The 12,901-nt window shown below is 42.4% G+C and overlaps 1 protein-coding gene across 1 annotated transcript in view; it reads left to right on the plus strand.

Moving 5' to 3' along the window:
• The first annotated feature begins 1,796 nt into the window (after positions 1-1,796).
• Positions 1,797-12,901, plus strand: part of LOC134564788 (MAP7 domain-containing protein 2-like) — a 42,345-nt gene continuing 31,240 nt past the window's right edge. The window contains exon 1 of the mRNA XM_063423972.1: positions 1,797-1,954. Within this exon, the coding sequence (XP_063280042.1) occupies positions 1,876-1,954 (79 nt within the window). The 5' untranslated portion in view covers positions 1,797-1,875. The remainder of the gene's footprint in view (positions 1,955-12,901) is intronic.

Here is a 12,901-nt window from a genome sequence, read left to right on the forward strand (position 1 = left end):
TGGAAGTTGCAGATGTGGGAAGTACAGCGCCATGACCAGATATTACTTTTGGGGCTCGGAAAACGTAAAAATTATATTCTATCAGGTAGTTTGACCATTTTTTCATACCACACCTATTCTACTTTATGCTGTTGAGAATGAATACAAAGCATTTTGGTGATATTTCCTGATAGCTGCTGATTAAAGGAAGATGGAAAAATACATGGATACAGAACAAGGAATCAAGAAGCCTGGGCTGGGCTTTTTTGCTGTGCTGCTTTGTTCATTACATAACCAGAGATTTTGATTTCAATGACTCAGTCTTCTCATCTGTAAAATGAGGATAACATCTGAATGTCTCTCAGTGGAATGGTGAAATTTGATTTCAGCATGTGTATAAAGGACATGGAGATTGCTATGCGGCAAGGTGTTATTACCGTATATTATAAAACCTAGGAAATTCAGCATTGAGTGTGTAGGGGTTTTTTCCCCTTTAGTTGCCCTTTTGTTCTAAATACTAATAATTGACATTCTATTAAAACTAAGAGGAAACAACAAAGGATTCTGTGTATGCACATATAGCAAACATAACAAAAAAGAAACAATGAACAGGGCAAATCTGTGGTTTGAATATTCAAGCTAAAATGGAGCCCTGCCTGGAATATTTAAAAGGTTCCTTCTTCGTTCTCTTGAAATACTACCTGACCTTACTGCTACTTTTGCTGCATTCATCACATTTATGGTACAATTTCTTGGTCCACTGGCAGGCAAACCTTCTGTTCATGATTGCAAAGGGAGTTTCCTGCACAAGGCCCAAGGAGCCTCCCCTTTAGTATGGCCACAGATGCTGCTTAACCTTCACTCTTCTCAGAGTGCAAACTCTGAGGCAAAATGAGATTATTCCCAAATGTATTGATGACAACCTAGAGCAGCATCTTGCCTTGAGAGCTTTCTAAGGGAAGGCAATTCGTCATGGTTAATAACACATTAGTTTAGGTTGGAAGGCACCATCCAGTTCCAAGTCCCTTCCAGTGATGTGGTGATATTTGCAGTTGTCGTGGGGACCCAAAACACCTCTGGCCTGTGAGGTATCCTGCCAGCTGTTCCATGCCCACCCAGCTTGGAGCAGGTCAGCAGAGCAGGCTTCCCTCAGCACCAGCCATTGGGGGACCACGATGGCTCCCATGGCGCAGCCAGTTCTATAGGTCCTTCTGCATATGTTCACAGAATAGTCAAAATATTCAACCCCTAAACCACTAAACCAAAGGCGTATTTAAGAGGTTTCTGGATCTGGCACTGGGTGATATGGTTTAGAGGTTGCAGTGCCAGCGCTGAGTGGATGGCTGGAGTCGATGAAGGTCTCTTCCAGCCTTGACAATTCCATGATCCTAAACCACACCACCCAGAGTCCGATCCAGACACCTCTCAAGCACCTCAGGGATGGCGACTCCACCGCCTCCCTGCGCAGCCTATTCCAATACCCGACCACCTAAAGAGTGGAATTTTTTTTTTCTAATCTGGATCTCTGCTGTCGCCGTTTAAGGCCGTTTCCTCTGGTCCTCTTCCCCGCAGACACCAAATTAGACACCGGCCCCACCACACTACACCCTCCTGCCAGTGAGTGATGAGGTCCCCCCTCAGCCTCCTGGAGCCCCCCGGATCCCTCAGCTGCTGCTCAGACTCGTTCCCCAACCCTTGCAGGAGGCTCGCTGCCGCTGGCCGGACCCGCTCCCGCAGCCCGCTCCGTGTGGAAGCGCGGCCCCAGGCCAGCTCCGCGGCCGCCCCGGATGGACGCGGGAGCGCTCCCGCTGCCGGCAGGGCGGGCGCGGGCGGAGCCTGCGCACTGCGCCGCGCGCGCCGCGGCCCGCCCGGCACTCCCGCGGCCCGGCGCTGAAGATGGCGGAGGGCGGCGCGGCGCCCCCGTCCTGCGCTTCGTCCTCCTCCTCCTCCTTGAAGGGGCTGCGGGAGCAGATGGGTGAGAGCGGGCAGGGAGGGGTAGCACGGGGTGTGTGTGGGGTCCGGCGGCCCAAGGGTGCGGCCGGCGCCGGCTGCCCCCCCCCCACTCCCATCCGCCCCGCTGGACGTCCGGCCCCGTCCCGGGGCGGGGAAGGGGCACCGCGAGTGGAGGCCGCCGGGGCTGCCCGGCCCCAGCCCCGCTCCCCGCCCGGTCCGTGCCTTCCCGCAGCTCCGGGCGGTGGTTGCTGGCTCGGGACCTCCCGCAGCTCGTGGGCAGCAGCGGAGGCGGCTGCGGGGAGGCTGCGTGACACGAACCGCCCGTTCCTCACCGGTGCTCGAACTTGCCGTGTCCGGTGTCTTGGTGGTGGCTCTTGCTGTTTAGAGGGTTTGCTCCAGCGGCGTGTTCGGTCCCGAGTACAGAAGGCAGAGACAGCCCCTGGCATTGATTTCAATTCAAAGATTGACTAATGCCTATTTTATTTTTTTACTCCTTTTTTTTTTTTTTTTAAATTTATTTTTTAAAACTGGTGTTATAAGAGGGCAAAAAAAGCTCTGCTTTGGTTCTATCTTTGGCTGCGTTTATTTGCCTATTTATACTTAAGGTCCTTAATAATATACTTTGGAAGGAATATGGTGTATGCACGATATGTGTTTGCAGCACAGTTTTATGGTACATCTCCATGCAAAAGGTTTGTGGGTGGGCCATTGAAAAGATAAACATTTTCTTATTCCAGTCACAAAAAAAACGTAAAGAGACTTGTGGTTTGATCTAAGCTAACTAACTAGAACTAGGTGCAGAAACTACTTTTGAGAGCCTCTTGCGTGATTGTTTTCAGTGTCTGTGTAATTACATAAAGAGGAGTGCTGGCAAAGGGTCCTGACTGCACGACTTTCATCTTGCATTCTTCTTCAATATATTGGGTGTCAGAAATATTGTTTAATTACTTCTTGTCTCTGTTCCAAAACTAAGACAGTTTAGTGCTCCAGAAGGATAAAGATCTGCCAAAAGATAGCACTTCTCACCTGCACAGGCTATGTCTGTTTGAGCCTTACTCTTCCTGCTAGAACTGCTGAATTTTATTTTGCAAATTGGATGCACTTACATCGTGACTGCTAAGTTTTTCTAAGGATGGCTGCCCATATTTGCTGACCACTGTCATGACCTAGATTTAGTCCCAAAATCAAAGAGGAAATGCTCCCTGGGCCAGGCAGCTCCATCTCTCTTCAGATATGCACATCATGTTGCAAAAACAACCCCCCTCACTAGACCCTGGAAAGGCTAGACCTTGAATTTTTTTCCCTGAGGGGCTAGAAGTCACTGAACCAGAATCTGAACTTCAGTGTACATAGAATGCATTTGTAGTAGTTACGTGTTCAAAGATAAACTCAGTGCTAATGTGCAGTGAATCAATGCTGTCTGTGAGCTCACAGGCCCTCTGCAGCTCTGCTCCTGACTTCTAGTCAGTAGCACTCCCTGGAGAGAGCAAATGATGTTTAGAAATCATCCTTGCAATCCAGTGGTTGACAGTGGAATTTGCAAGATAATTTGCCACAGTATTTGCTGCTCTTTGGAGAAGTTGTGAGCAGCAACCAAGTCTGGTATCGCAGCTGTTTGGACAAGATGTAGGAAAAAAAAAAAAAGACACCCGAAGGAACCTCGACATTCAGTCCCACACTACTCTTAGCTTGTTTTGGGAGGGATATAACTTCCTGCTTCTCTGAGCCCAATTGGCTGCGTGGGGGGACCCCTCAGTTCCAAAATACCTGCTAACTAGAATGCTTGGACCCATCTTTTGCTGCTCTGTGGGCTGTTGTGTACTTTGCCGCCTCAATCAGTCTGGAGAACAAGCATCTATGCAAAATAAATACAATGTTGTGTGCCTTCAGTTGTTTGTCAGTGAACATCTGCCAGGGAATCTCACACTTAAAGACAATAAATAAAGAGCATTTTGCTGAGAAACCACAGCTCTTTCTGGCAGCCTGGCTAGAGGTGTGTATACACACAGTTTGTATAGTCACCTTCTGCATGGGTACCTTTATGGGTGCTTATTAAAGGACACTTGTGGATTCTTCTGTTCACTTCTGCTCTCTGTGACCAGCCTCTTGATAATACTTTTTTGTGTGGGTGGTTGGTGCTTGTAAATTTTAAGGTCTTGCACATCTAGAATCCTGTAGTGCCACTTGTAACTAACTTCCACAGCAATTTGGTGTGTTTGGCAAGAAAAATATTCTCTTAAATTCAGTCTAGTATTGAGGTAAGGAAAAGGTGTTTCTCCTTCTTTGAGTATGAGCTGTAATTAAGATTCTGCAGGCCAACTCATGCCTGCAGTGCCAGTTCTGCAGTTCCTTTGTAATCATTTTCTGCCCTGACACACTTGTCCAGTCTTACTTCCTTTATGTGGATGACAAAAAGCAGAATTTGCTACTACAACTAAAAGGCAATTAAAAGTACAGCTAGAAGGCAGTTAAGGTTTCCGAACGTCACTGAACATTAGAAAGGAATCGCAGTTGTACACTGAACCCCGCAGTGCATAGATGGCAGTTGCTTACCCCATTTTTGTTATCCATGCCTGCTGCTGTCATCCCTCAGGGATGAAGAGGAATTTTTGATCCTATTCTAATGCCATAAGTACTGCTTAGCTTGTTAAGATGCGAGAAGAGGGGAAGAGTCGGGTGCATGTGGTTTATCCAGTAAGTGAGGTTTTCCTTGAGTGGTGTGGGTAATCAGAGGAAAAATACCTGTAATTTAAGCTGCAGTAGCCTACTTTTATTGTCTTCCTTTTCACTGGAATACTGAAAGCTCCTGTCTTTTATAGTATGGGTGGTAGAGAACGTTGGTGGTTTTTTTACCAGAGCTTGGTAATCCTGTGCTGTTGCCAGGATTTCCACTCATGTATTGAATTGCTGTTGCAAAGGTTGTTCAAAACAGTATATTTAAATGCTGTTCATAGAAATTTTCATTTCCAAGACCTGCATCCTCTTTTGGGAAACCTGTCTCAGGTTTGGGGAAAAAAATAAAGTGCCTTTTTCAAAAAATCTAGCTTCAGGCATAAATTCCATGACCTGTGGGTTCCAGTTTGGTTGGAAGTTTTCTAATAAAACAACAGTTTAAGTCCATGTAATCAGTTTTTTCTCCCTGTGTAAGTGACACTGTCTGGTTTTGTCCATGTTGCTCAGACCACAGTACTTAGCAACAGCTTTACCAGGTGCATGAACACAGAATTGGCATGAAAAGGATGGATGGATAACTAATTGTGCAGACTTCGTTGCTCGAGCAAGTAGTCAGGGATATGCACAGATTTATCCAGTCTCTAGGTAATAGTTATAAAACGTAACTTAAGAACACAAGCTTGTACTAATACCTGTAGGAGTACTAGAGAAGTCTTGGGTAGAGCCTTGGTCCCACAACAGAAGATGGTCAGAGCTGTCTAGAGGAAATTATTTGGGATCCAGAAGCATCTGTCAGTCAGACAACTGATGAATTGACCTGTGCATCAGAGCTGCCTGTTAGAAAGAGAAAGAGTTTACTTAGGAATTTGGATCCTTGAAAGCCTTTGGGATTTGCAATGTGGTTTTCAGTAGAGGTGGGCTTCAGATCTTGCCTGAGAAGCAGCAAGATAAGGAAACCATTCATTTGCCAGGTTTCTCACAACGTGGGAGTGCTACATGGAAAGCATCTTGAGCATTCATTTGTTGTCCTACTTGGTGATGTTTGAGTGAGTGACTGGTACAGGTTCCATCTGCAGAGCAAGGGCAGCCCATGACTGCTGATTCAGCTGATGATCACTGGGGCTGGCTTCAATGTCTTGTTTTGTAAAACTCCTCAGAACTCTAGATAAAGTTTTAATGGTTTTTTGTGCTTCATCTTTTTTCGCTGTGTGAAAGTGGTAAGACTGCTTTGCAGAGTGCCAAGGTGATACAAATGCAAAGAACTGCACAGAAATTGGATTTCATGTAGATCTCAGTGGTAAGAGAACATTCCCAAATCAGACTGAGAACTGAATGTAATTAGGTCTGAACTGAATTAGGGCTATAAGCCATAATTTCATTTTCTTATCATTCAGGGAAATACAGTCACACAAGGTAGGGATAATTTCATGCTGATTCATAAAGATGAATGCTGTGTATTTAGGTGCTTAGCATTCTGAAGATTACTTCCAGTTGTAAGTGGTTTATGAAAGTTTTTATTCAAATTTAAAACTTTAAATTCTTGAGATTTCTGCAAATGCATTCAGGAGAGATATCCTCCATGCTGTGGGGAGAAGAAAGCAAACAAACAAGAAAACCACCCAAACCATGTACATATACAGCATATTTTTTTCAGTTTCTTATGTAGAGCATTCCATTCTCTACATATTTCTTCATGTGTTGAAATTACAAAATATAAATTTGCCTTCCATGCTTTGATTAAGATGAAACTGTTTAGCAAATAATGACTTGCAAGGGTCATAAATCCAGTGGTGAGAGCCCAGAGATGCTGTGGCTTAAACCATCCCTAACTGTGCGTAGTCTTAAAATGTGACTGGAATTAAGGACTGCTGCTTCCTCATACGCTTGTGTTTTTCACAAAAAAAACCCGGGAATATTTAGAATACTGATATGCTATTATTAATTTTCAGTTCTTAAAGGTAATAAGAGAATAAAGAAGGGTTACCATAAAATAAGTGAAGAAATAATCTGGGTTAGTCATAATAATTAGGGTATCAAAAGCTGCTGGTTCTCTTTAAGTTTGATTAAATAATTGAAGATACTTGCAGTCCTCCTGTGAAAGGACACCCTGACAAATAAAATTCTGGGCATGCAATTTTAATGACTTCTGTGAATATGACTTACTGGATTACCTGTGGTACTTTAAAATCCAGCCGGGACTGCAAATTTCTTGTCTGCCACAAATAAATTAGTGCTATTTATCTTCCAATTATGAGCTCACAACCGGTTAATCTTAATTGATGATATGCTTTTGTTGTGTTTGCATATGCCTGTCCTATAATCAAAACTTTTCTAATTGCTGGTGTTTAAATTTTTTGGAGTGTAGGTTCATGGAAGAAAAAAAAAATTGCTCAGAATCTTTTTTGTGTGAAAGAGACAGAAACCTCCACTGTGCTGCATAATGCTTGTGAATAAAGGGACACGAGCCTTTGCTTTTAAGGAAGGCTGACCTAGTTGCTTGACATTTGTTTTCATCTAAATTAGTTTTATATTCCAATCAGTTTGGAACTTCCACTTTCTAGGTGAAAGTTCCCCAGCTGATGTTGCCTTTGAAGAAAACAGTTACCACTGGCCATGCTCAGAATACCTCTTTCTTTTCTCATAGTGTTTTTAGCCTTCATAATTCACAGGGAACTTCTAAAATACTCCTTTATGGGTAGTTAACTGATTCTTAATTTACAGACACTCTCTGTTGTTTAAATGCACTGACCTGAATTTTGGGAGGGAGCATAGATATTGTAGTGGCTTGTTATCTGGGCAAGTGTTTCAAAGCTTCTAGGTGCTAAAATTCCTCTCCCATGCACAAGAGGGCTCGGCTACAAGAATATAGAAATATCGTAGGGATCTTTATACTTAAAGAAGAACATAATTTAATAGAATTTATTAATATATTAATTTCAAACCTTATCCTCCATTTTGTTTTGCCAAGAGAACTTCTTAGAGGAACATTTTTGCAGCACAGAATTGATCAGTAATATGTATGTTGTGTTCTGGACATTAAAACCAAGGACACTCATCTCCAGATCAGTGAGTGTCACCTTACTCACTTTCAAATTTCTTTAAAAGACTTTCTGCCACTGGGTAATGAATTTAGAAGAAAGTATAGACTCTTTATGTGTCTCTTTGGCTCTTTTTTCCTGCTTGCTTTTTTTATACCCATTTCCCACTTTTCACTTATCCTTCAAGCTCTTTGGGGCAGAGACTTACATTACTTTGCTGTGGTCTTACATTGCATGTAGTGGAGTGTCTCAGAGCATTTACTTCTTAATTAACTGGGTGAACTGTACAGCTCTAAGAAGATACGCAGTTTATTACTTTTTATATTTTTCAATCCCTGTTCTGCCTTAGATGGAGGGTTTGCTGCATTAAACTCACTGTGGACCTGTCAGTGTGCTGCAGCACTTTTCTGTATTGAGTGGTTTGATTTGAGACTGGCCTGTTGGGGGTAAATGCCAACACCAGTCTCTCTTCTTCTGAAACACACAGACAGTTTGGAATGAGCTCTAAATTTTCCATGGGAAATTCATCAAGTGTAAAAGGTGAAAGCAGTAGTTTTCACTGCTGTCTTGTAAAGGAACTGCTATCCTGCCACCAAAAGAAAGCTCAAAATTGTGTTTTCACAGTGTTTGTCTTGAGTCTATTGTAACTCGCAGTCCTAGGCTGTGGTCTGGGCTGGCATTGTTTGGGCTGGGTGAATTAAACAATAGCCACAGCCTGCAAACAAGAGGACAAAAGCATTTTCAAGGCCGTGCTTCTAGCAAGCAAAAAAACCCCAGACTGTTCAGGAAAGAGAGAAGTCGTGGAGAGAAATCAGCTATTGCCAGTGTTACGGATAGTACACTGTAAGAGAAAGAAACAATGCAATGGAAAAAACAGATGTGAAAAAAGAGAAGAGAGCAGGAGTTTCTCTTGAAGGTTTTTTTTTGCCATGGCTGTGCAGGAGTGTGAAGAGGAGTCAGTGTTAGGCAGCCTCCAGAGTTAGAGGAGTAAAGCAGAGAGCTGATTTCTGTCTGTAGCTTTTGTCAATGCTTGAGCTGGAATTCCAGTGGGAACTGAGCTGTGCAGAGGTTAAAGTGGGAGTGTTCTGGCATCTGGGAAGCCAGTCCAGCATTGAGGGACAACATATGTACTCCTGAGGCACTGGACAGTGCTATTAAATAGAGAAAATTATTTATACAGCAGTCTGGTTACTGATAGTCTTGCAGTCTGTTTAAAACTCCACCATTTTACCTTTTGTGTCCTTCCGTAGCTCTTAAACCTGTGTCTAATTCTGTCCAGTTGGGAGTGTTAAATCCGCGTACACCTATATATAACCATTTAGGTCACATAAGTAGTAAATTTCACAATGAATCCACTTGAAATTACCTCAGGGCATATTCATTGCACAGACTGCTTTCATTTTGGTCCTGTGTATTAGGATACTTTGGAATTTCCAGTATGCAGAAACAGGTAAATATTTCTGCTAAACTTGGGAACGCTCACAAGGCTTTTTGTGAAAGTAGAGTTTCTGCTGTCATTCTGCTTGATTTCTCTCAAAAGATGAATAATAATACACCTCCCTAATAAAAAACCCCAAATTGTAGAGGCCAGGTGTCTTTTCCAGAGAAGGGGATAGATTGAGTTTGTCAGCCCTTTGTGCAAAGTACAGACAGTGCTTCTTACTAAGCTTATGATGGCTTCTGTAAGAGTTGGTGACATGTCTTTGTCCTTTCTGAGCATTGTGCTGGCAGTTGCTTTTTCCATTAAGTAGCAAGAAGCATAACTCATGGCTGAGCAGTGTAAGTGAAGTTAAAGAATAGAGTGACAGTGGCAGTCAGTGAGACTCCGCAGGTGTGTTTTCAGTAGTGTTCAGACAACTGAAGGTAGTAAGGATAGTACTTGTCTGATGTGGCTGTCCAGCAATGATGTAGCATCTCTGTAGAAAGTTTCTGGAGATGGCTGCCAATTCTGTTACGGACAAATTTCAACGTCTTGGAGTGTGCTTGTATTACAGTCAAGTTTGGTTTAGATTATCTGCTTCCCCAAGGCAAAGCATACAAAGATCAATGGAAAAATTAACTAGCAAGCTGTCTGGTGCCTTTCTGGTCATGCATTATGCCAAATGAGTATCATAATATATCTTTGAGATTGCTTCAGCTGTATCTTTGCATGTTCCATTATAAGAAATAAGTAATTTTGTTAATACGTAATTTTTAAAAAGTCTAAGTCTTAATCTGAATGTGGATGTTTAAAGATAAGTAAAAACTGAAGTTCTTGCAAATCTTTGTCAAATACTTACTCATGGGGCTGCTAATTCATACACTGCAAAGGAATGCTTGTATTGGGTTTTCCAGTGGGATCAAAACTTGTGATGAACTGAAGAAATCACCCTGAGCTGCCTTGAACTTTGGGAGCAAAACCAGATTGTTGTACAGAATTAGCTTCATAAATGGTCTTAAAGGGAAGAAAGCATATAAAGGCAGTAAAATAGGTATCCCATGCAGGGAATAAATATAGGACAAAGTGTGCAAAGGGAGTCTGGGATAGGGATAAGACAACAGGAAGCTCTTGTAGGCTGCTGAAGCTGAGAGCATGCACTGCCTTCTGGAGATCTGTGTGCTTCCCATCTGGTGGCTGCCCAGACAAAACAGGGGAACCATCTGCCTTCCAGCTGGTCCGTCAGAAGGTGCCTACTAGGAAGCTCACATGTTTGCTTGTGGAGCCTACCAGTCCTTGCAGCCCAAAGATGGGATGTGAGGATGAACGGGGAAAGACAGAAAAAGGGAAAACAGGGAAAAGAGGAATGCACACAGAGAGGGCTTTCTCTTCATCATTAGAAACTTTCTGTGTTGTCCACTTCTTTGTGTGAAGGTGCATCCTTCCTCGGGTCTTGTCTGAACAAGGAGTAGTGGTGTAAAAACCAATACCTAGTTTTTTCTTTAAGCTTCAGACATATGGTCTTGCATCCATTTGTCTTAAACTATGTTAATTAACGAGTGGAAATCACCTTCAAAAGCAGTGCATGGAAATCTCAAACTTGAATGCTGAGTTTCCTCATCTTTCCTGAAAGTATGTACAAAACTTATTAGAAGGATCTTAACACTTATTGACGAACAGTAGCTCCCTGTAGCAGAGCAAGACAAAAATGGTGTTTCGCAGATTTGGCACAGTTTGCTATAAAATCAGAGGTATTTTGCTAGAAGGTTCACTTTTGATTCATGGATTGCTTGTTGCCTTCTTGTTGCCTGCTTTAAACTTGTAGGGACACACTTAGAATCATAACAATGCGTAACATTCAGGAGCCCTCCTCACACCCCCCGTTTCAGAGGCTTAGTCTGGGATTTTTTCGTTTGCTTTGCATAACGAGTCATTAAATCATAAGAACCAGAAGGATTGCCATGGAAGTCAGCACATTCTACCCTCCTCTGTAGTTCTGCAAGGGAAGGGAAGAGTGAGTGGGGCAGTGTTCAGTCGAGTCACGGACACCAAGGAGGCAATGGGATGGGAGCCCTGAACCTCGCTGGGTAAAGGGACGGAGGAGCTTCAGTCCCTAATGAGGTTTACTAAGAACAGCAGCGGGTTCTTTGCCAGTCTTGGCAGGGGCCAAGGGTATTAGCCATGTGCAGGGGTTGAAATAGAAATCAAGGTTTATTTTTAGCGCTGGTCTCTTCAGGGCATATTGGAAACCTGATCAGGGAAGGGAAGTACTGTCGTGCTCAGTATGCGGGAGGCACCTCAGCACCTGCACTGTCAGTGGATCATGAGCTGGAAGTGAAATTGGGAGAGTTGGATTTATCTAGAATGTCACCTCCTGGTGCTTCTGTTGATGCCTTGTGGCATCATGTGGGTTTGGTTTATCTCTGATTTGCTTGGCCAGACCTGGAGTGCTAAATGATGATGAGGGTGCAGAAGGAAAACTGCTTCCCAAATTACCCTATCATTTCATGGTTCAAACAGCTTTATTTTACTATGCATGAATGCAGATATTATTATTGGCCTCATGCATGGCTTTTACTTTTATTAATTTTACCTGGAGCACTTAAAGGTAGACTACTGTAAAATAAACACACACGTTATGCTGATCACAAAATATTGTTGTGAAAGACTACTGTGGGAGGGCAAGCTCAGAATAGAAATGAGATTTAATTTGACTCTGAGAGAATTTTTCTTCTCCAGAGAGTTTGCTGAATATGTCCATGAAGGCAGCCCTCACCCAGTAATGCAACCTGTGACCCACATTCTAGTGAAAGTTGTTAACTGATTTAATGTTCTGTGGTATCCCGATTCATTGTAGAAATATTAGACTTATTTTACAGGTATATATTGTGTGGAAATTCTTTTCCATGAAGCTTCGCTCTAGCGGGCTGCTACATTCATTATGGAAAACTAGGCAAAGAAATTATAGTTATCTGTGCCAAAAAACACTTAAATAGTCATTATTATCTTTTATCATATTAAAGCAAAATAAGATAGGTATTTTTTGAAGATTGCATAGTGCAGCAATATGCAATGCATTTTCTTTTACTGTAGTAAAATGTGGACTTTGAAGATTGCAGTTTTGTATTGTAAATTTGCCATGACATCATCAAGGTCCATAGAAAATGTTTGTTGACCAGGGATTCGGTGATACTGAGCTCACATACCTCAGGGATGTATCTAATGTGATGTCTGTTCCCTTTTTATTTTTTGTTCAGATCCCCAGTTCACATTTGGTTCTGGCTTTCTGTTGGTTAAATGGATCACATCCATGTGACACAAAGGTGCACGCCTTGTGCCTTAAATCTGCTACTTTCAAATATGTAAGCACATTGTTTCTATGCAAATAATGAAACATTGAAGGAGTGAACATAAAATATTTTAGCTGACATACAAAAAAACCTTGATGTGCAAAGTCCTCTGGATATTTCTAGACATTTTTCTCCTCTGTGTCCTCTGCAAGCTGAACTGTTTCTGTAACCCACTTTCCTGTCTTACAGAACCTCAAGTAATCTTCTGCAACCTTAATTAATTAAAATAAACAGACTAATTGCTTTGCAGATGTGACACATTTTTAAATCAATGCCTTCTAATCATGAACATTCCAACTGTATTTTTGTTTTTGAATGAGTAAATAAATACATAATGCCCCATATCCATTATGACTGGTTTGTTCAGCAGGATTTCTAATAGTGAAATACTTCTGCAAGTAAAATAAAATTAAGATTCTACCTGTTTAATTGCAGGTTTCTTCTTACTATAACTTTGTTATGGAAATTTGGATATTTAAAGTTTGAGATTT

The sequence above is a fragment of the Prinia subflava genome, chromosome Z, assembly GCF_021018805.1.
Source record: "Prinia subflava isolate CZ2003 ecotype Zambia chromosome Z, Cam_Psub_1.2, whole genome shotgun sequence".
Classification (NCBI taxonomy): Eukaryota; Metazoa; Chordata; class Aves; order Passeriformes; family Cisticolidae; genus Prinia; species Prinia subflava.